This window comes from Echeneis naucrates, chromosome 18, assembly GCF_900963305.1.
Source record: "Echeneis naucrates chromosome 18, fEcheNa1.1, whole genome shotgun sequence".
In the NCBI taxonomy this organism is placed as follows: Eukaryota; Metazoa; Chordata; class Actinopteri; order Carangiformes; family Echeneidae; genus Echeneis; species Echeneis naucrates.
In genome coordinates this window covers 12867828-12892189 of record NC_042528.1, presented here as the reverse complement: position 1 = coordinate 12892189, position 24362 = coordinate 12867828, and the positions used below count along the sequence as shown (strand labels likewise).

Genomic DNA, 24362 nt, shown 5'->3' with positions numbered 1-24362 from the left:
AAATGTTGTGTTGGTGCATCTTTACAGGAACAGTAGAAGCTTGTGAAATAAAAAGATCATGCCTTTTTATTAATCCATATTTTGTGGATTCATGGATTCAGTCTAGAGAAGTTTAGTGTTTTAGGACAAACAATTGAGATGCTCAAATACAAAGTTAAGGCAACTGATGACATAAAGGTCACATGTAGACAAAAAGCAGATTTGGAATGTGAGGATGGGACAGGCAGGTTTTCAAATCTCATTCCTAAAAACAAATTCTATCATTACAACATGGGTCTTATTTTCATCATTGTGATGATAGTTGCTTGTGATGGATTTGTGTGTGTCCTGTTATTAAAAGTTTGACACCTGCATAATATGCTGCCTTCACTACTATCTTTTTAGTCTATTTTTGGATTTAAGTTTCTCTGGGAAATATTTAAGGCTCAGTCTCCAGTGTATTAAAGGCAAATAATTTCAATCCAGTTTTATTAGTGTGTAGTGCAAAACCTTTGCTTGAAATGTGTTATCACGTCACCTGTGTGCATATGAAAGACAGCATTTGTGTTATTAAAGGTTGAGGAGCACATGATTGAAAACTGTGCTCATGTGGTACCAACAATTAAAGAGAAAATAAGGACCCAGTTGCAAGAAACCAGAATAATCACTCATGAGAGGGAAACAGTCCACAGATTACAGATGGTGTGTTTAAGTCAAGCATCCTGACTGAATATTCACATCTCAAACACATGCAAATTCCCTCAGGTCTGCCGTGTCTTTCAAACATGATAAGTAGCAGCAATTTCAAAACAGAGTATTCCTTGTCCCATTGACATTGATGGGAAAATGTAGTGTGGTGTTCAGCTGTCTGTACTGATCCTGGACGGTGTTATGTCAACTACTGTATTAGCAATTATAAAAATTAATCACGTCTGTCTGCGTATGCTGTCGCTTTTAGTTCTCAGACATCTTGTGGATCATGTAGTTGAGGATTCCTCCGTGGTGAAAATATGCCAGCTCCACGTCGGTATCAAATCTCATCCGCACTTGGAATGTTTTACCTGTGTCGAGCTGCGGGGGCACAGAGGGGGACATCATGGAGGGTCACATGACACCAAGAGTAGAATTATGTCCCTAATATTAGAGAAAACGTCCTTCACCCACCTTGACGTCGACAGTCATCCTGGGTGTGAGCTGCTGGGGGATAGTGATGGTGTAGCGCTCCCTGCCTGTAAGCCCCAGGCTGTCTGCGGTGTCTCCAGGAAGATACTCAAGAGGAATCAATCCCATACCCACCAGGTTACTGCGGTGAATCCGCTCGTAGCTCTCTGCTAGAACTGCCTTAATGCCCTGCAGGTACAAAGAAGTTCAGAAAAATCAGAGGAGACCGATCACGTGATCAAAGCCACAAAGTCCCATACATAAGCTGTATCATCGGTGAAGAAAGAGGACTGGAATAAAGGATGCCTTATGCTGAGGTTGCTTATTGAAGCTTGAGCTCAAGGAGAAAGGAGGAATTATAATCACAGTGTTCTGTGTATGATGTCACCTCCAATCTGAGGCAGAAACCTCTCAGGGAAGTGTTATATACTTGGATTGTTAGCTATCGATAGTTTACACTCCATAATTCTTCACATACCCCAAGACGGGGGAGAACAGGCAGGACATGGATGTATGACTACACTATTGATTCATTAACCACTAACATGGAAACATGACTATCCGTCCAAGTGCTGATTCTGTGAACACGGTGATTATGTTGCCAGTGTATCACAGAACTGACATGGAGACAAAATCACCCATGGTCACACTAACATTCATACCTACTGACAATATACAGTCTACCCTGCAAGTATTTGGACTGCAGGAGGAAGCAGGAATGAACCAGTGGAGGCAAAGGGGCAAAATGCCAACTCCCCCCTATAATGATAATGATGAAGATACATTATTTATGCCTGTAGGGAAATTCCATGTCCAGCAGCAAACACACAAAACACATAGCACCAGTTCCAGACAGACTCCTCAATCTCAATGGCGTCCCCTCGTATGCAGATGGGCTGACATGGTGGTGGAATTTTTCTAAAATCCCATTTAACCTTAACATCATCACAGGCACAAACATAGAGTTCAGAAAAAGCACTCTTGAGTTGCTGCATCCTCTGTTGCCATGGTAACATTACCTAGTCAACCTTGCTCAACATAATTGTGAAGACTGCTGCAAAGTCTGATACCTTAGAATTAGATGTTTGACATTTTTCATGGGTTGGTGATTATTTGTTAAAATTGTACACAATTACGTACTTGAATTATTCTGCTGAGATATTACTGTAGTTGTTTTTCTGGTTGATGCTACCACTAAACAGCAGTCCTGACACTGTAGAGAGTATCGGTTTCAGCAGCAGGACAGAATTGATATTATGAAAAATATCCAATAAGGCTGGAGGTATTAGGATATTATTGGTCCAGTATCTTTCGAACTAATTTTTGTCTATTCATTGACAGCAAAAAGACGATCTGTGATTCTCACCAGCAGGAAGGGTCCTTTTGCTGCCCAGTCTCTGGAGCTCCCTGAACCATACTCCTTCCCTGCAAGGATCAGCAGAGGGACTCCGGACTGCTGGTACCTCTCTGCAGCATCGAACACATCCATCTAGACACACAGAGGGGAAAATGGAAAAATGTGCCGAACAGTTTCACCATTTTACACATTTTCGAGTCTTAACAATTAATTTCAACATAAATCAACCTGACTATTAAAATAAGTTGATGTAGATTTTAGTTCTTGAGGCAGAAAATATCAATCTGGACAGATTCATGTCAGATTGATGATATCAAGAGATTAATCTTTTACTATGTTTCTCTCACAATTAACAAGGTTTCATCTGGAGTCTTAACTTAACTACATGGCAGTGCCCCTGCTCATCTAGAAAGGGATGTAGGCATTACATGCTGACCGTTTCTGTACTCGGCAGGTGGATGGTCTGTGGTGCCTGCTTGTTGAGGAACTTGTTGAAGAGACGAATGTTTGCGAATGTCCCTCTGGCCATCACAGCATCGTTACCTCGACGGGAGCCGTACGAGTTGTAGTCTCGAGGAGTCAAACTGTCAGAGGACAATCAGGAAGGAATGACTTAGGAATATTTTCCTTGACTTTATGTTTCTTCCATTCCAACTCATCAGACCATGAGCTGAACCTACCCATCAAACCTCCTGTTCACACAAATGATTACATGATGGGCTCTGATCATCAAACACACTAACTGACTTCTAAAGCCTTTCCTCTCAGGTTTTACACATGATGATGAGAGTTTATTGGTTAACGGAATCTCTTTGAAGCTGCTTTCTCTTCCAGCTTTTGTAGACAGTTTTGACGGTGATTTTAAATAGTCATGATTACAACTGGGTCAAGCCTCTTTTTAAAATCAAGGGATGCATTAATATGAGAACAGAAGTTACAAATCTGCAGTAGCATCACACTGCTGTCAGAGTTGTCTATCCTGTTTGCCGACCTACATACAGAGCTCTACTACAGCTGAAGCGGTGAGGTTACTCACCCTCTGTTAGTCAAATAGCGAGCAGCAGGACTATTTCTGGCAATGTTGCCTGCAGGAGAAATGTGGTCTGTGGTGACCGAGTCTCCCAAGTTCAGTAGCACATAGGCGTCAGTTATAGACTTTGGGGGCTGCAGGTCCATGGTCTGATATGAAGAGAAAACACAGAATTTACTATGTATATTAAAATACAATATGATGATATCACTGTCTGATGCTAACAATATGGAAGTCCAAGGCTGTAAATTTTGTGTATGTTTTTCAATCTCTGTTTAATTCTATTTGGACTAATTGTGCAGCTCTCTAAGAAACGCTTAAAATAACAATTCTAAGCACATAACTAAATTAAAAGTCTTTATTTACATTCAACCTCATGCTGCTTCATGTTATATAATGTAATTTTTTTTTCTGAACCTTTCATTCTCAGTAGAGTCCTGGACATTCATTTTCCTGTTTGGCAGTGACAGAAAGCCACAGTTACTAAAATGCAGTGATTTGCTGTTTTACCAAATCACTGAAGAACGGTGGTGACTTGATGTAAGTTGATTTGGGATCCCAGGTATACAGACTGTCCGAGGGAGCAACCAGAGCGTTCCAGCGTTCATTCACTTTCTGAAACAACACAGAACAGTATTTGCAACATCAGCAATGTCCATTACAGCTACATCAAACTGCGTAAATACAGACCAAAGCTAACACACCTCAATCTTCTCATAGACTTCCCTGAACATTGATGGAATGACAAATTTTCTCTCCACAGCTTGGATTTCCTCTCGTGTGGGCCAGATGTCCCTCAGAAAGATCTCTTTGCCATCAGGGTTTATGGCTGCAAAAGACAAAGAGGCCGAAACTTAACAAGTGATTGACAACACAAGCTTTGTCATCTGCTACAAGTTATTAGTTATTGTGAAGTGGAAAAGTGTGAAAACAAAAGGTCATATAGAGAGGTGTAAATACACAGAAATTTCTATGACCATGGTTAATCTGATGATGCCACACAAATAATGAGAAAAAGACTGAACTCGACTTCATGAGCTCTAAACACTCAGTTGAGTAAATCGTCACTGCAACCCACATGAAGAAAATTTACTTGCAGTGGCGAGTGGGATGGTGTGTGGTCACTGTGAACGCACACTCATGGGGGTTATAGGAGGAGACTGCACACAAAAAGCCTCTAGTCAGACTCACTCCATGACAGAATCAGTTTGTTTGAAAAGAGTAAAGTAAGGCGTCTCATTGTAGCTGAACTGAAATGTGTGAATATTTCCACCGGCAGCCTGTTTTCTGCTTTGCAGGAGCTGAGCAGTTTCCGTTCAGTGGCGTTCAACACAAGCTTTACAATGGAAAAACACATTGTTAACTTTCATCATCTTAGAGTTGTAATGGTGGTGCTATGCTATTGTTTAACATAGATGTACTATTCTTCTACACTGCTCAAAAAAAAAAAATAAAGGGAACACCTAAACAACACAATGTAACTCCAAGTCAATCACACTTCTGTGAAATCAACCTGTCCAGTTAGGAAGCAGCACTGATTGTGAATCAATTTCACCTGCTGGAACAGACAACTAGTGGATATGAGAGGCAGCTAGCAAGACAACCCCTATAAAGGAGGGGTTCTGCAGGTGGTGACCATAGACCATTTCTCTGTTCTCATCCTTTCTGGCTGATGTTTTGGTCACTTTTGCATTTTGCCAGTGTGCTCACCCCTAGAGGTAGCATGAGGCACAGAATTTGCCCTGGTAGTGCAGCTCATCCACAATGGCACATCAATGCAAGCTGTGGCAAGAAGGTTTGCTGCATCTGTCAGCACAGTCTCAGTCACAGCATGGAAAAGATACAGGAAACAGGCCAGTACACCAGGAGACGCGGATGGGGCCGTAAGAGGGCAAAAACCCAGCAGCAGGACCGCTGCCTCCTCTTTTGTGCTAGAAGGAACAGGAGGAGCACTGCCAGAGCCCTGCAAAATGACCACCAGCAGGCCAATAATAAGCATGTTTCTGCTCAAACTGTCAGAAACAGACTCCATGAGGGTGGTATGAGAGCCCAAGGTCCACAAGTGGGGCTTGTGCTTACAGCCCAACACAGTGCAGGTTGATTGGAATTTGAAAGAGAACACCAAGACTAGCAGACTGTGCTCTTCACAGATGAGAGCAGGTTCACACTGAGCACACCTGACAGTCATAACAGAGTCTGGAGACGCTGTGGAGAACGTTCTGCTAATTTTGATTTCCATTGATAATTTTTGTAATTTTGTTCTCAATGCATTCCGCTATGTAATGAATAAAGATTTCCAACTGGAATAGTTTATTAATTGAGATCTAGGATGTGTCATTTTAGCTTTGTTTTTTTTTTTTTTTTGAGCAGTGTATAGTGTCCTTAGATTTGCCCTCCCTTAATGATCATCACACTCTGCAAGTAAACAGGGAATAACGTCAGTTGGGAATTGTTTTGGCATCAGCCCTTCATCATGCTGAACGAGTTTAGGCCCAGTATTGAAAAATTTTGTCATTGGCAACGATCGTGGGAAAGTTGTGGGACCATTGTTGGACAATTTTGAAATTCTTGTAGGAGAGTTCTGGGATGATTGTGAGAGTGTAACCCTTTCCAGCGATTTTGGGGCAGCTGTAGGACATTTGCGGGACAGTTTGGGGATTTTTTTTGTTTTTCAGACAGTAGGAACGTCTTGGTGCGAAGCCTTACATTGTTGGCAATCTGCTGTCTGCTGACCTTAACTACGGAAAATAACAAACATGATTTCCTACATATGATGTGCAGGATTCTTCCAGCACAACACTACTACACTACAGATATTAACAACCAACTGGCAGAGCTATTCTCAAGTGGGCAAAACCAGCAGGACATGCAGTCAGCTGAGGGTGATGACAACTGATGAAGCTCTCCTCTCGTCTCAAGTCTCTCTGCTCCTGCCAGAGACTAATTTGAAAGATGTGATAGCTACAGTAGCCTCCATAAGACTTTCCAACATTCCAAGCTAAGATCTGGAAATAGACAAATGTGTTTGATTAACTCTGCAGGATCTTCTCTGCTCAGGGTGGCACAGATAAGATTGGACCATGCACCTGCTGCTGGTCATGTTAAAAATATTTAGCTTTTACTTTGAGGATGTACCTTTTTTTTCCTTGTTTTAGTTCACAAATTATTTCATTGTCCTTGTTTAATCATTTGGCTGTGCTGAGCTAGATCAATGTGTATTCTGTTTTATTCTCAATTTTTTTTGGGTTCACTTCATCTCAAAACTTACCAATGGGCTCCTTCTCAAAGTCTATCCTCATGGTGCCTGCTATGGCATAGGCAATGACCAGTGGCGGAGAGGCAAGGTAGTTTGCTCTGGTGTTAGGGTGGACTCGCCCTTCAAAGTTTCTGTTTCCTGACAAGACACCTGCAGCAATCACATGCCCCTAAAATGCATACAACAGCACGTGTGCAAGGAGAAATAAATTAGCTTTTAAAGCACTTTGTACAAATTAAAATGACATGAAAAACAAAGAGACCAGAGCTTATTTAAAGTGGCTTCAGTGTTGTATGCAGAAGGGGAGGAGGTGAAATCATGTGATATGGCCGTGGAAATGGCTAATATGAACCCTTCCTACCTTTGTTATGGCCTCCACCACCGGCTCCAGCAGCGGCCCACTGTTGCCGATACACGTCATGCAGCCATAGCCAACAACTTCAAACCTGTCAGGCAAGACAAGAAGATTGTTTTTGAGGGAAACTGCATAGTAACTTCACCTGACTGCAGAGAGGTTATCTGTACATATATGTCCATGTATACATGTGTTTGCTGTTGTGCTGCATGTACTGAGCATACTGCATAAACATTAGCAAAAAAATATATGGTCAGCACTCTGGTTTCAGCCACCACACTGTCTGCATAACTTTAGAAAATCGTTGTATATCTACCAAGTAAGAATCCACCTGACACTGCTCCAGTCAGTGCTTTGTAAGAAGGGCAAAACTGGTAGCTACAAAGAAATGACTACATTCCTAAAATCTCCTGCTATACTACAGACAGATGTCCCTTTTCCATTGCTTTTCCAAACAGTCTCCAACACAGCCTTCCCACAGCAGGTCACTGGTTCTGACCCAGTTTCAAAGTAGTCAGCACTACTGCCTCATAGAATAAAAATTCTGGGTTAGCATGTCCTCCCTATTCGAGCTCTTTCCAGGTGCTCTGACTTCAGTCAAAGACATGCAAATCGATCGTAGGTGGGAATGTAAATGTAAATTGTTCATTCTCACAAAACAAAAACTTGGCAGACAGTGTCGTCAGAGGTAGGCAGTGAAGTGACAATGCATTTGCGGTGACACATCTGCCTGTTTCCAATGTACTATGACATAACATTGAAATCATAAATACTAACACACCTCTTCTTTTTTACTTTCACAGTCCGGCATGTGACGTCTTGTTCTTAACATTAAATCAGTCACAGTCTCACACAGTCACACACAGTCACACACAGTCACACACACACACACACACACACACACACACACACACACACACACGGATGATTTAATAGGAACTAATGAGCTTCTCTGCAGAGCCTTGACAGTGTCATGTGATCTCCCGGATATGAATGAGGTTATGATACTAAAAATGCTTGAACCTTCTGTGTGCTGTCCTTTCTTTCAAACACCCAAAACTAATCAGCAGATCGCTCTAGTTGTCTGTGACAAGCAAATGCACCCGACATCACAGATTCATTTTAATCTCATTAAACACTGAGCAACTGACTGAAGATCATAGTGCTTTTTATCCAATTCTACTGCCACAAACCACCAATATGCCAACAGAGGTCCTCGGCACATCTCATTTTAAGACCATATGGGCACCATATGGGCACAAGTATATTTAGTGCTGACCAATAAATCTTATTTTCATTCCCACTGTGATGTGAACAGATGCTAAAATACCAGAGGGACTGAATGAACATTATCTTTCTGTTGTATCCATCCACAAATTCCATTTCCACTCATCACTTGCAGTTTGCATGAGTGCAAGCTCACCAGGAGGTGGCAGGCTCTCGTCTCTGATTGGCAGAGATGCATCTACAACACAGAGTCGAGATAACGGTACCATGATGACACTCCCTCTTTAAACGCGGGCTGCAAACTAATCTCGTCCTCTGTCAGGTATTCTTGCTTGGGAGAAGGTTTGCCTTTTCAATCAGCTAGAGCACCAACGCAAGTGACTTGTACACGTGCTTATTCCCCCTTTTTAGAGTTTCACCCTCAATGGATGAGAGAGAGACCCAACCCGTGTTCGCCTGAACACTTTTTCCAGATCTGTGAGAGTCAGCTGTTTGCAAAGCAGCAACCTCTCAGCTATTGCCTGCAGAAGGAAGAAAGAGGTTCTTCACAGAACCGTGGACTTCTATGTCCTATTGTCTCCCGATTGAGTGGACCACTCAGTGTTTAAGTGTTTAAGAATGCATTTCTACACTTTTCATAATGTTAGGCCCATGACTGTATCTATTCAGTGAACAGTACTAAACATAGTTCACATTCATAGCTAACAGTATTAGCTATGAATGTGAAACTATCCTCAAGTAACGTAACTCTTCAGTGAATTAACATTAACTGATACATCACAACACCTTGACACTATACATAATTAATATTAATTTCATATACATTTTCAATAAAGAAATACTAAAGCAGTCATTCCCAAACTCTTTGCAGGTGCTTCCCCCATTTACCATAAGTATTGTTTCACTGATGAGATACAAATGAGACAGCCTGTGAACTCCGCTTAAATACATTTTAATCTCATTTATAAAGCACTTAACAAGTATGCATGTTTTCTATCACTCGCACTTAAAACAAAGTGTGACGCATGTGACGCAACATCCCCCGAGAAGCCGCGTCATCTTGACACACACATGCCACTGTAGTTTACCTATTTTGTCTTTTGAGTTTGAGGTTGACCGGTGTCTTAGCCAATCATATTTCATTGAGTTGTGGGCAGGACCATATCATGGCATCTTCTGGTTATTCGCAAATACCTAAGAGAACATGTATAAATCCAGTGACCTGCCAAAACAGTGAGTGAGTGGAGGGAGGAAAGACAAAAGACTGAGACAGAGCAGGGAAATGGTGGGAGCTAGTGAAGAAAAAGAAGATCGTGTTCTGGATACACCGTTTTTCAAGATTGCCTTTTGAGGAAAACTAGATATTATCCAAAAAGGTTGACCATTACCTGACTTGCCAGGATTGGTGCAAGCTAGCAAGGGCTACCATCAGCATTTTTAAGATAGCAGCTACAGTCATTATCAGTGGCTAACGGGTGCTTGTTTCATTAGTTTTTGTAATTAAAAAGCCATGGTTCGCCACTGCTCTGTATCATCAAAACATTTGCAAGTGAAAAGGCTACTAGTATCCTTCATCAAAACCACCTGTTAAAACATTGTTAAACATGGAAAAAAAAGAAGTAATTTTCTGTTGAATGCATTTTGATTTACACAAGAACAGCAGTGTGCTAACATTAAGCTAATAGTAAAATGCTGTGTGTGCTGCTTAATTTGTGTAAACCTTTGCTAACTTACAGCCGCAACCCCCTCTCTCTGGCTAGCAGCAGATAATAAGGAGGTGACTGACAGTGACAATGTGTGTGCTGTTCAGTCAGCGTCACTCTGTGTTTCCATGTCAGGAAGGGCAGATGTGGTGTAATCTTATATGGAAGCTACTGCAAATGAAGAGCAATACCAGCACACTTATTAGGAAACCCAGAGAGCGACTCCCCACCAGTGCAAGTAAGAGAGAGCAGAATCAACCTTACCCCAATTTAGAGAGGTACTCCATTACACCACTCTCCTTTAGGTAGTAGGTGACCACTCCACTGCCAGGTGATAGGCTGGTCTTTATATATGGCTTCACACTCAAGCCATGCTTTATCGCCTTTTTAGCAAGGAGTCCTGAAATTGCAGCATTGAGGTTTGAAAAAAAAAAAAAAAATCCCATGATGTGATACTCGAGCAATGCCATTGGATACGTATACACACCTGCTCCAAGCATAACAGAAGGGTTGCTGGTGTTAGTGCAGCTGGTGATGGCAGCGATGACCACAGAGCCGTGGCTCAAAGTGTACTCTTTCCCATTGAATTGGAAGGGCACGACAGTACTGTGTTGCTCAGGGGGCACTTGGAAGCCCTTGAAACCTTGCTAGATATAACACCACACAGAAGTAAATTAGTTACTTTGTGAAGTAGTGAAAATGACAATAAAGACATTTAGTAATATGATATTCCATACGAGAAAACTCCTTTTTGATGCATTTTATTTCTGCTGTTTTCTGCTGCTCTTCAGCCATCTTGGTTCGCTCCGGTCCAAACCCAAAAACAACTACATCATTCTGGTGACTTCTTCATCCCTGCTGACTGCCAGAGGCAGTGCTTTAAGCACTGAATATTCCCCTTCGCACATGCGCAGTTCAAGTATGTAACAATGTCACCTGAGATGACCTCTCACCAATAAGGCAGTGTCCTCACTTTCCTCCTGGGATAAGGTGAGTATATTGGTACAGGCTGTGTGCACACTGCCTCCACCCAGGATACAGTTCCCTTTTTGTTAACTGTAGCGTCAATGCTCCAATTAGTCAAGTTAATCTGTTAATTATACCCTGATTGGGTAAGGGTTAGGGTTTGGTGGGGCTTACTTCTACGCCCAGCCTTGGTTCTGGATCCCTACTCCTGGAGAGGGGTTTGACTCTATTCTTCTCTGGAGTTGTTCATGCAGTGAGGCGCCAGGCGGGTGAGGGGATACTCACAAGCCCCCAGCTGAACAGCACTACGTTGGAGTTCTCCCCGGTGGACGGAGTATTCGGCCTTCTTGAGACCCTGAATTGGGTCCTGTATGGGGCTCCGGTAGGAGACTCCATAGTCCTATAGGGGGACGGCCTGCCTGATCTGAACCCAAGCGGTAGTTTGTTGTTGGACCTCTGTGCTAGCCCTGAACTGTCCATAACGAACACCATGTTCAAGCATAAGGATGCTCAAAAGTGTACTTGGTACCAGATCACCCTAGGCCGAATGTCAATGATCGATTTTGTGATTGTGTCATCTGATCTGAGGCCACATGTGCGGAGCTGTCAACTGATCACCACCTGATGGTGAGTTGGGTTAGGTGCCGAGGGAAGACTCAGGACAGACCTGGCAAGCCCAAATGTGTTGTGCGGGTGAACTGGGAACATCTCGAGAAGGCCTCTGTTCAACAGACCTTCCACTCCCACCTCCGGCGGAGCTTTTCTAGCATCCCTGTGGAGGGTGGGGACATTGAACTTGAGTGGTCAATGTTCAAAACTTCTATTGCCGAAGCTGCCATGGGGAGCTGTGACCTCAAGGTTTTGGGTGCCTCAAGGGGCGGTAACCCTCGGACACCGTGGTGGACACCGGTGGTCAGGGAAGCCATCTGACTGAAGAAGGAGACCTTCCAAGAGATGTTAGCCCAGGGGACTCTTGAGACGGTTGCAAGGTACCGACAGGGCCAAAGGGCTGCAGCCTCAGCGGTGAGGGAGGCAAAGCAGCGGGTGTGGGAGGAGTTTGGAGAACGCATGGAGAAGGACTTTCAGGAGGCACCAATGTGTTTCTGGAAAACAGTTCAGCATCTCAGGAGGGGAACGCGGGGGAACATCCAAGCCATTTATGGCAAGGATGGGTCACTGTTGACCTCAAGTGAGGAGGTAGTCGGAAGGAAGTAAGAGCGCTTTGAGGAACTCCTGAATCCAACTGGCATGTCCTCTGGGGTGGAGGCAGAGCTGGAGAATGATGGAGGATCAGTGTCAATGTCCCGGGAGGAGGTCACTGAGGTTGCCTCCACAGTGGCAAAGCCCCAAGGGATTGATGAGATCCATCCAGAAATGTTGAAGGCTCTGGGAGTTGAGGGGCTGTTATGCTTTTCAATATTACGTGGAAGTCTGGAACAGTATCAAAGGAGTGGCAGACTGGGTTGGTCGATCCCTTGTTTAAAAAGGAGGACTAGAAGATGTCCGACATCCTGCATCTTCTTGCCCTATTCCAGAAGGGCGGCCAGCTGACCCATGTTACATTCCTTCGCCTCTTGGGCAAATTAACACCCATTTAAGGTGTATTTCCTCTGGGCTTGTTGTCACTGCGCCCCCTGCAGAGATGGCTGAACAGCTTTCACCTGGACGCCAAGTGGCACAGGTGCAGGAAGCTCAGGGAATCACAGCAGGCTGTCCTTGCCTTGACCCCATGGAGGGACAAGGCCTACATGCTCAGGGGTGTCCCTATGGACTCTGTTCCATCTCGCAGGGAGACTCTCGCCACAGATGCCTGCCAATCAGGATGGGGTGCAGTGTGGCAGAGCAGGGCAGCCCACGGGCGGTGGTCCATGGGAAACTGGGGTGCACACATCAGTGTGTTGGAGCTGTGGGCAGTTCACCTGGCTCTCAGGCACTTCCTTCCACACCTAAGGGGAAAGCATGTCCTCGTGTGTACATCAGCTGTGTATCATATAAATCATCAGGGCGGGGCCAAGTCCCTGCAGGTGCTGAAAGTGACATAAGATCTCCTCACATGGGCAGCTCCCCACCTGATCAGCCTTCCGGCAATGTATCTAACCCGGAGAGCAGAAGCGTCTGGCAGACTTTCTCTCCCACCAGAAATCTCCAGCAGGAGAGTGGCGCCTCCTCCCAGAGGTAGTGCACACTATCTGGAACCTCTTCGGCTGAGCGGAAGCGGACCTCTTCACTTCTGAAGTGTCGACCCACTGCCCTCTGTGGTTCTCCTTGGCCGAAACAATGAGCCCTCTAGGCAAGGACACACTGGCTCACCCTTGGCCGGACAGCCTTCTGTATGCCTTCCCTCCACTTCCTCTGATTCGAACAGTACTCCACAGAGTCCTTCAAGAAGGTCACAGGATCCTACTTGTAGCCCCCTTCTGGCCAGGGAGGAGCTGGTTTCCTCTGCTGCACAGACTGTCACGGTGCACCGTGGTGCCTTCCCAACAGGAGGGATCTCCTGTCACAACTGGCGGGGCAAATCTGGCACCCCAATCCATGACGTCTCTGTGTGTTTGGTGGCTGGAGGGCCTGAACTGCTGCTGAGCTTCTGTACAGACCCTGTCAGACGCACCATAATGGACACAAGACTGCATCCACGTGCCTCCAGTATGAGAATAAATGGAAACTGTTTTCTGACTGGTGTACGAATTTTGATGAGAACCCTGTGTGCTGCTCTGTGCCAACTGTCCTTGACTTCCTCCAGTTCCTCCTGGATGAGGGCCGGTCTCCTTGGACACTAAATGGGTACGTGGCAGCAAAGGGTTGACAATAGCACAGTAGGGAGACAGTCTTGTGTCCCTCTTCTTGAAGGGGGCTCAGAGATTGCATCCTCTTAGGTTCACAAGAACTCCACCATGGGATCTCCCACTGGTGCTGGCTGCACTACGCTGGCCATCAATTGAGCCCTTGGCACAAGTGCAGCTGCAGTGGATTACCTGTAAGACTGCAATCTTCATTTCCTTTGCAAAGCGTGTCAGTGAGCTGTATGCCCTGTCAGTCAGTGACTCGTGTTTAAGGTGGAATTCAGATAGCTCAGGGGTCATTCTGTGGCCAAACACACCATTCCTCCCTAAGGTGCTGTCCTGCGCTCACCTTATCTAGCCTATTCGCAGTACAACTCTCCTCCAGGAGAAAGAGGACACAAAGCTGAACTATTCTGACCAGCTCTCTCACTGTTATGGTGACCCTAACAGCGCTTGCCCCACTGGATCGTTGGCATCATTGTGCACGTATGTCAGGCAACTGCCTCCTTCCATCTGGTGTGCAGTGCCACTCCGTGTTGTTGTTGTTGTTGTTGGCTGCCCTGAGGAGAGTGTCCCTGGAGGACATTTGTGCCGCGGCTTCTGGCTCTGCACACTGAAGGTTTGTACTCCGGATTCTTTGTGACTGTGCTGGTATGAGTTATTCAGTGCTTCAAGAATTACCTCTGGTGGTCAGCAGGGATGAAATACAATGAAAGTTACTAATGTACAGTAAAGGCCAAAGTTTTGACAAACTTTCCTGTTCATTTGAATGAGAAGGTGTGTCCAAACTTTTGGCCTGTACTGTAACTACTGTTCTATGTATCCCGAATGACCGCCAGAGCTCTCTTTCACTCAGAATCCTCGTGAGAAGATTCTGTAGGAAAAGATGCTCAGGTGACACCGGAAGATATGGTCTCCTTCGCGTCATCCAGAAGTCACAGGTGACATTGTTGGTATACATACTCGGACTGGCGATGCAGCCAATTCAGTGCTATAGAGACTGTAGTGAGACCTACCTTTGCTCCCAGGCAGGTTTCGAAGTCTTTCTTCATGTCAGAAATAGGAATTCTGTCCTGAGGTCTCTTGGGGCCACTGCAGCACGGAACCACTGTACTCAGATCCAACTCCACAACCTGAGAGACAGGGAAAGATCACTATGCACCAGCTGTTGCAAACCAGGTTTTCCAGCATTGCTGGCCCATGACTAATGGCTATCATAAAACTTAATTGTTTGCATTTGAATCAGACTGACTGTTCCTCCCCATCACCCACATTCAGGTTTCTCCACTGTTGCCCTGGCTCCCCCATGGGAATCCATTCCAGGACTCCACCGAGGGGCTTTTGAAACTTAAAGTAGTCTCAGGTGTAGACAAAGATAACGATTTTACTAATGCAAAACAATTAATAATCTTGTTGATTATAAATAAGACTTTACAGTAAGGTTGAGACTGACCTGAGTAAAATCTGGATCCTGAGACACATCATTGTAATCTCTGAACATGCCAACTGCCTTCAGGTACTTTGTAATATAGGCCAGCTTTTTTTCTTCTCGCCCTGAATAAAAACAAAGGAGACACAATTAATACTTTTGGTGAACATTGATAATTCTGAAAGAATTGTGCAGATGAGCACTGGTTCAACAAATTTATGGTGTAATGTAATTTGCTGCTAGGGAAACGCAGGTAACTCAGCCACAGTGCAACAGTTCAAGCACACTTACCTGTCTGCTCCAGGTATTGAATGCTAACATCATCAACAGGAAAGAAAGCAGCTGTGGCTCCATACTCTGGACACATGTTGGCGATGGTAGCTCTGTCAGCAATGGATAGCTGGGCAACACCTGGACCAAAAAACTCCACAAACTTCCCAACAACCCCTACTTGACGGAGGTGCTGAGAGGGCAAGAAGAGAGGAAGAACACAATCTTAATAACAATAAGTACAACTAAAGAGGATGACCTGTTATAAAAGTAGCACGAAAACAGCTGATTATAGTTACTTTGGTAACAGTGAGGACAATGTCGGTAGAGGTGATGAACTTTTCCGGGTTACCAAACAGCTTGTATCCAACCACCTCCGGCAGGATCATGCTGATTGGCTGTCCCAGCATCACAGCCTCTGCTTCAATTCCACCTACACCTGGAGATTGGACAGCAACTCTTACTTGAGATTTTAGGATCAGGTTGCAAAAGCCAAACTGGCCAATAACAACATTTGGTGCTGCATTGCAACTGAGGAGCTACAACTCTTCTTCAAGTTACTCTGTGTACTGCAGTGCTCGAAATTCCCGGTGGCAAAGTTGCACAACGCGCAATCACATTTTGCTTGGTGTAACCTATTTCTAAACTCAGGTAGCGCAGTGCACTACCTATAAATTTTGCAGTAGGGATGCCACTTTCCTCCAGCTGCTAACATTAGCTGTGCAACAGCCAGTCGGGAACATGATCCGCAAACACAAGAACAAAGCGCACATAACATGACCCACAGAAGTGGCACCGATATGTAGATGCATGCTGCTCCCACAGCGGCAGCACTTTGATGTTGCTCCTGGACTGAGCGAGCTCGCTGACGGGTCAAATTCAATTAACTATCCACCAATCACTACAAGGAGCGGTGCCAAGAAGGCGAGGTCTATTGATGACAGTAGGACCAGACCATACAGAAGGAGGGCAAGGGACAGGCCTGCTGAGTCTGAGTGTAGAAGAGCAGAAGCAGTAGTTCTTCAGGCTCAGAGTCTGAAGAGATGTGAAGGTAGCATTTTTGAATAAAATATGCTGTTTACAACATAACATAAGTAGTTAATTAGAAGAAAAGATAATGGTTAATAGTATTGATTTGAAGAAATCGATAACTTGGAAGTGGAGCAACCTGAAGTGCGGATGAGGCAACCTGGCTGACAAAAGTATTTCAAGCACTGGTTACGTGCATATCAACTGTCAATATTTAAAAGAGGGTTACTTAATATCTTGGAATCCTATTCACATTAAAATATAATGTCAGGAATGTGATATTCAACAAATTCAGAAAACAGATTTTTTAAAACTATTTCCCCTCTGTAGGGATGGGTGATACTGCACTTTTATGATTCAATACTACTACTACAGATTACTACTAATACTGATTACTTTTTCGGCATATTTAATCGATACCAATGCCTTCAGTGATTTTTGTAAGCAAAATATTACACAAAGTCAAACAAAATGACAATTCTTATCAGAAAAATTGTACTTGCAGTAGTTGTTTCCCGCCCACAGGTGAAAAGTATGCCTATACCAAACTTGTCCTCTCAGTCATTACTCCACTTTCTCTATCCGAAATGCAGAGTTGTTGCTAGCTAGCTACAAACAGATAAAGCTAACCAAAGTTGCTACTACTCTGGTCATGTCACATGGATGGACGAGACAGAGGTTATGCTTCTTTTGCAGCCTGTTAAAATTGCCAGATTTTTGCTGGTTGGTAGTATTGCTATGGTTAACTTAGGGAGAGCATCATCCAGGTATGTTAAAGTACTTGTTATAGTTTGCATAAGCAATGCTTATCACGTTATTTTAAGCTTTGTGTTTTATGTCTGCATTTGCCATTTGGTTGGTTTCAGTTATTGGCCAAATTGGTTATATATTAGCGGCACTTCAGACAGCTGCAAAAAAATTTATTAAAAATTTTAATAAACATTCCAGTATCCAGAGCATCCATAGTCTTGAGGTTCATTTCTGTTGGTGGCTGCAGCACTCTTTTCATTCTCTATGATAAGCTTGGTAGGTATTGTGCAAACTATAACAAGTACTTACAAGTACTTGCGTACAAACCTGGATGATGTCTGGAAAATTTCAATCATACATGACACATTGGTTTTAAGGTCTAGTCCAGAATACAACATGCCCCCAGAGTTTTCAAACTGAAGTAGCTTTCCCATAATGCTCTGTTCTGAAAACTGAAATGAAGATGGGAAATTAAAAAAAGTAAAAGAAATTTGCTTGCTGGTTTTAAAACAAAAACTTAGTGGGGATGTAGGAAATAAATTTAAGATAAGTGAAAACGTTATACCAGACACCCCACAGGACAAACTTACCCCACCCAAGGACACCAAGGCCATCAATCATAGTGGTGTGTGAGTCTGTGCCCACAAGACTGTCGGGATAGAAGTAGCCATCATAGTTAAACACCACCCGAGCCAAGTACTCCAGGTTGACTTGGTGAACAATTCCTGAACCAGGAGGAATGATTCTCATGTTCCTGAAGGCTTTAGAACCCCACTGGGAATCACAGAAAAAAACATTTAAGGCTGGGGGGAAAGCCAACAAAATCAAAAGAAAGACATTAAAGTGTCTACCTTTAAAAACTGAAATCTTTCTTTGTTGCGGTCAAACTCCAAATCCTGGTTTTTCTGAAGGCTGTCAGACCTTCAGGACAGACTGTAATAGTTAAAGCCTTGACAAAGGGAGCTGAAAGAATTGTGCTATGGTGAAGAGTTTGAAGAACCTGGTCTTACTTTCTGTTAAAGTCCACTTGGATCGAATGATCAATGACAAGGTCGGCAGGGCAGACTGGATTTATCTTCTCAGGGTCACCACCTAGTTTCATCACTGCATCACGCATAGCAGCAAAGTCCACCACAGCAGGAACACCCCTGAAAGAAGAGTGCAGAGACAGAGCAAGTCAAACTAAGGCCCAGTCTATACTTTCATCATTTAGACACCAGCTGTCAACTGAGGGTAATATATGCAGGTAGTTAGGACTTGAAAATAAAGCAACTAAATAATAAATACAACCCCAATTCTAAAAAAAGTTGGGACGCTGTGTACAATTTAAATAAAAATAGCATACAATGATTTACAAATCTCACAAACCCATATTTATTCCCAACAGAACATTAACAACATATCAGATCTTAATTCTGTTATGATATGGCGCTATATAAATACATTTTATTTGATAAAGATAGTGCTGACATACGTGAAATCCTGGAGGATGACTCTTGCTGGTCTGAATGGTACCTCCACAGTCTGATTCTGGGTCTGCTTCCAATTGAGGATACTCTCCACATCTGAGTACTTCACCAGAAACTCATCACAGTTCCTGACAGCAGACTCCAAGAGGACCCGGATGGAGAATGGAAGATGGTCTGACAAACAGATGGATAGAGAACCTCTGGGGTATGTGTTCCCAAAACCATACAATTACATTGAAAGAGAATTAATATACAATGAGTATGTGTGTGTTGTTACCATATCTGTTGTCTCCAAGTTTGGAGAGATTGTAAAACTTCTGCTCTGGGTCTGATGGGTCCAAAGGCTCAACAATATGTTGAAAAGGATTAATCACATGCTCGGACATCCTCTATGTCTCTGAATAAATTTGAAAGAGGAAATATAAGCAAAGTGTTTTTATATGGCAGAAAAAATAAACCAGAGGTGGAATAAATAAAATAAAAATAAAAAATAAAAAACCTTTAGTTTTTCTTTCTACCATTCAAACACAGCTGACTGCAAATGTGGACTGTAACGAAGGCCCGTGTAATTCAAGTCAATGTGAGCATGAGTTTGAGTTTGACCGGTGTCTTAGGCAATCATATTTCATTGAGTTGTGGGCGGGACTATAATCACGACATCTTCCAGGTATTCAAGTGACCTGCCAAAACAGTGAGTGAGTGGAGGGAGGAAAGACAAAAGAGAGACAGAAGACGATTTAGAGAGCAGGGAAATGGTGGGAGCTAGTGAAGAAAAAGAAGAAGACCGTGTGGCTTATATTTTGGATACTCCCTTTTCAAGATTACTCCTTTTTTTTGATTGTTTCTGCACCAAAAATGTACTGAGCTGTGATTTGGAAACCTAAGTACATACCAAACTGTGACTTTAGTGTACCATTACACCTATACAACATTGAGATGGTGGAGTGTGAAAATCTAGGGTATCTGAAATTACTCAAATCACCAACAATTAGGCCACAGTCTGTGACACCGGTTTTCCCTCCTACTGATTTTTAATATTAACCAGGTGTCAACCAATGGACAGGTACCAGCGGTTTAAAAAGTTGCCATTTAGAAGCCTACGGAATGAGTATGTATTAATTAAAAGATCCAGTCTGCAACAGTGGTGTGAGTTAACTGTGCATAGTATAGCTGAGGGTCAGTGAACTTTTGGTCCCCGTTTTACAAACCTTACATAATTAAAACCCTTTCGCAACCTGATGAAACATTTAACAGGACAGCGCTCAACAAACTGACCCTTGCTACAAATACAGAAAACAAACTGAACAGAGTAACAAATTTGACTACAAGTAATTTCCTCATGAGAGATGTTATCTGTGTGAAAGGTGAACTGGGGCTGTGTATCCTGGACGTCCACATACTTTTCCCATAATCTGAAATAAAGGCATATGTTGGACTGCTGCAAAGTGTAAAGTCAAAATTATGTCACAGACACACATTACTGTCTGATGTAACGTGGCCAGAGCAAATGGCAGAATTGCTTAAATTTAAATACACGTGTCAGATTTGGAAGTTAGGTAATGGCTCCACTGTTCAGCATGACAGCAGGAAGACAGGCTCCGTTACTAACCTTACACTGCTGGGACAGCTCAATAAATCTCCTTGAAACCTTGATAAAATGTAAAAAAAAAAAAAAAAAAAAAAAATCTCCACTTGTACAACGTACTTGTGTGTCGCGGCAGAGATGTTACCCAGTGCAATGGCGTATTTCCGACTTCTTCTGCGTCTTATTCTTCTTCTTCAGTGGCAAATGGCAAACATCTTCTTCTTTGGTGGTGTTTAATGTTACATAGCGTCCCACTATCCGCAATGATGCCATCTTCTGGATTCGGCCTACTCCTACGTTGTCCCCTCAACCAAACGTTGTTTTCTTTAATTCTATCACATTAAGAAGTGTAAGACGTAGCTTGTGCTCTTTGTATTATCACCCCACCTCAGCATGAATTAGTCTCCACCTTTAGTTTGACAACATGTTAGCTTTTAGTGGCTGATAGTTGCTCCCTGAGTTCCCATGACCTTTTTCATTATTCTGCTTTTCGTCCTGTGTCTCACACAATCTCATTTAAGTTGAAGTCATTGCAAATGCTACCCCACGGGCATGATGGTTTGAATCCCAGGGCTTTTTGTGTGGAGTTCACATTTCCCTCTTCCCACCTGACACCTCAACTAGAAACAACATGAATGTTTCTTTCTTTTATTTCCAATTTCTTCTCTCTTTTCTTCTTCTTCTGTCTTCTTCCTAAAATTTGGTTCAAAATCCTGCCATGTTATGATTATGGTCCTTTACATTCCTTAAGAAACATACAATCTTGACCTCTGGGCCTCTTAACCAGATTCTCAAACAGCAGAATAATCATCTCGGTTTTTACTTGAATTTGTTTACAAAAAAATATGTACTGTATCTTATATGGCACGTCATAGAGCTCTTCATCGAACTTTCCACTAGGTAGAGCTGCTGCAGCAGAGTTATAAATGCTGTTGGTTAACTGGTTTTAACATGTTTTGGATTTTGCATACATGTCCTTACTGTGTCTAGAATATGATGCCACATAGCAAATTTCAGTGATTTATGGTCATTTCCTGTGATTGTCCTATGTACCTTTAGTTCAGTCTCTTGAATACTGTCAGTGTAGTGTGTGTATGTGATGATATACATATATGCCGATATACAGCCCTACACGTGTGTTATACTGTTAAACACATACTGTTTGTCTGTTCAAACTGTACGTGTTTTTGTTTGTAAAAAAAAATGTGTCATGTTTGTGACTCTGCCCATCTGAATGAGCATAAAGTGGACATGCAATCATCGAAAAATCTATTAAAATATCTCTATCATATCATAATAATATCATAATAATCACTGTGCTTGTGTGTATATAAATAGGCAAATATGTCTGTGTGTTTTTTTTTTTTTAAACACAGGAACCAAACCAGGTGTCCTTTGTGTCAAGGCCACAGAGTGAGTGACAGCTCAGTCAGGTCATATGACTGGAACACATTTTTCCATTTAGCTGGGCAGCCTCCACTAGCAAGACACTATGTACACACACACGGGCCATGATGTCATTAGAGGCTGGGCTCTGGCAGGTGGTTGTGATTGGCTATCTGAAGATTGAAGGTGTGTTTTAAGGAATAGGAATGAATCTCTGACAGAATGTGCTGACGTAACTGTGACATGAGAGATGTAAGACATTTAGCTGTGAAAAGCTGCCTGTACATCGATTTGAGATGCTTTCACATACATAATTGTCATTGTAATTTCATAAACAAATTGTCAGTCAGTAAAAAGAGATTCAAATTCTGTGTTCTGCTGAAGGTTTGCACATATACACAACTTAAACAGAATCCATGCTGATTACATATTTGTAGGTGCATTTCAAAGAACAGATTATCCTAGTAGGGTGTTCAGAAATCTTCATCATTGCAAATCAAACGATAATGATACTAAACCATTTTTATTTCATTCCATTGCGATTTCTCACAGCGTTTCATCCAAACAAATTCAGTGGTCTAATACACAAAAAATGAATCAGAGACCTTCTTTCTCCCCTGGAGCCACTGTCGTCCATGTGTACTAATGCAGTAGATTTTCACCCAGCTGTGATGTTCCTTGACAGGTGAACTGAGTCATTCCTGCCCTGTGCAAAAGTAACCTCTATGCCTGCTTGTAGATTCATGGATACGCACTAATAACTCTACACACCATGAGAGGATACAAAAATCCTGTCATGAGATTCACCTGCCAACCTCACTATGTCCGGGAGAAAGCATTACATCTCTGTCCGATCCATCTTCTTCTAATTAGCTGGGCTGGTAACCTTTTGGTCTTTGAGCTTTTCCTTCACTCAGAAATAATTCATCATCCATCTTCCTTTTAGCTTTCACAGGCCACTGTAATTTGTCAAGTGTAACCCATTTGGTCAGCGCTTGAGTCAGGAGACATATCACCCATGGGTGTGTATGGGTAAAATTTGCTGTAACCTCCCTCTGGATCAGATGACCTTCTGAGCTCTGATGGTTTAAGGTAATTTGATTTTCAGAGTTGTAATTCAGTGTTTGATTTTAAATAGATAGGACAGGCTCTGTCTTACACTTCGAAAGATCAATACTTAGGTTGCAGTTTATATCTTAAAATCTTAAATATGGTGAATTAGAAAAATTTTCAAATAGGACAAATTACAGATTGTCTTAGCCACTTCCCAAAACCACATATGTTTTTGTGACAACGCTTAAGTATCTGTGTGTGGCGCAAAATTAGGTAGTTTTGTTACATCAGATGGTGCCTGAATCATTACCACGCATTACCATGCAATTTGTATATGATTGACGTCAGCACCTCCCAAGACGATATGAGTGAATGAATGAATGTTATACATTGCTGAAGAACAGAAACAAACTCCCTGGATAGATTTGCTTCTTTCTCTGTTAAGATTGATTATGCAACCAATTGCCTCCATTTTTAATACATGAATGCATTTACAGTCTATCTGCAAAGTCCAATTTTAGACCACAATCAGATCACACTAACCCCCAGACACATAACCCTGATAGGAACCAGTTACTTCTCCCAAAACATTATGAATGGACAGATTTGGTTGGTTGAGCTAAGGTCTCACTTATGACCTCGATGCATTTAACAACACAAACATCACATGCTAAATAACTTAAACAAAATAAATCTGGCAAAACTATCATTGCTTCATGAATTTTTGTAAAGGCTGTGAGTTCACTGATGGATAAAAGTGTTTGTATTGTCATAATCATGGATCCTATTTAAAATAAGGCTATTTTTAATGTATGATTTGTGCATAAGGATGATTCATCACTATTTCAGTTTAATAAAGATGTTGGCCTATGTCTTAAATGTCGCTTTAAATCAGACATGGAAACGAAAAAAAAAAAAAAAAGACCCACTCTGGACCATTTGTGCTAGAACCACTGGACCTGCTCAAATTCGGGAGCAAAATCACACTTACTGCCATGTTTTGCAGTCATCATGTCTAAAAGAAAACAGGAAAACCTACTTGCAAATTTTGGATTTACAAAGAAATCAAAGACAAATTACTCTGAGGAGCAGCAAGATGTGAGTTCTTTGGCAGATGCTAGCTACACAAATAGGCGTACAGTAATAATGGATGTGGTGTGAGTAAGTCCGTGTTCTGAGGCACGCACAAGCGTTGCCCCCGCCAATATAAGTGAGCCCCAAGACAGCCACGTTGTAGTTTGCACACTGATAGTTACTACCGACAGACCAAAAGCAAATACTCCAACAGCACCAACAGCATTTAGTGGGCACTAAACGCGTTCGGTCCCTTGGTCTGAGACCTCCCTGAAGGGGTGGTCTCTTCAGGTTCTTCTGGTGTGAAAGCAACCAAAACAAATTTGACCAAAACAGTCTGGTTTAATGCAATGTGGATATCGGGGATTCTGAAGTGTGGGTAAAATTATTCATTTTATTTCCTGTTGATCCCATGGTTGAGCCATTTGTTTATTCATCAATGGCTCGAGATTAAATTGTCATTCTGGAGGAGGGCACGTCTCTTCTCTCTGAAGTGGCGT

General features: G+C 42.7%; 1 protein-coding gene across 1 annotated transcript; it reads right to left on the bottom strand.

Moving 5' to 3' along the window:
- Window positions 1-43: 43 nt before the first annotated feature.
- Window positions 44-20504, bottom strand: aco1 (aconitase 1, soluble). The gene is made up of 21 exons (XM_029526251.1): window positions 20374-20504; window positions 19042-19161; window positions 18770-18938; window positions 18306-18443; window positions 18147-18216; window positions 17886-18069; window positions 15816-15955; window positions 15538-15709; window positions 15271-15371; window positions 14834-14950; window positions 10556-10715; window positions 10333-10468; window positions 7145-7229; window positions 6796-6952; window positions 4232-4356; window positions 4038-4142; window positions 3534-3676; window positions 2934-3081; window positions 2507-2629; window positions 1144-1329; window positions 44-1050 (listed from the first exon to the last, which is right to left on the bottom strand). The coding sequence occupies exons 2-21, from the start codon at window positions 19148-19150 to the stop codon at window positions 934-936; spliced, it is 2685 nt and encodes an 894-aa protein (XP_029382111.1). The 5' UTR covers window positions 19151-19161; window positions 20374-20504; the 3' UTR covers window positions 44-933.
- Window positions 20505-24362: the final 3858 nt, after the last annotated feature.

Coding starts and splice junctions, on each gene's coding strand:
- aco1 (XM_029526251.1), bottom strand. CDS start 19,150: ATGTCCGAGCATGTGATTAATCCTTTTCAACATATTGTTGAGCCTTTG. Junction 15,710..15,815: donor TTGTCCTCACTGTTACCAAA/GTAACTATAATC, acceptor TTGCCCTCTCAG/CACCTCCGTCAAGTAGGGGT. Junction 15,372..15,537: donor TCAATACCTGGAGCAGACAG/GTAAGTGTGCTT, acceptor GTTTTTATTCAG/GGCGAGAAGAAAAAAAGCTG.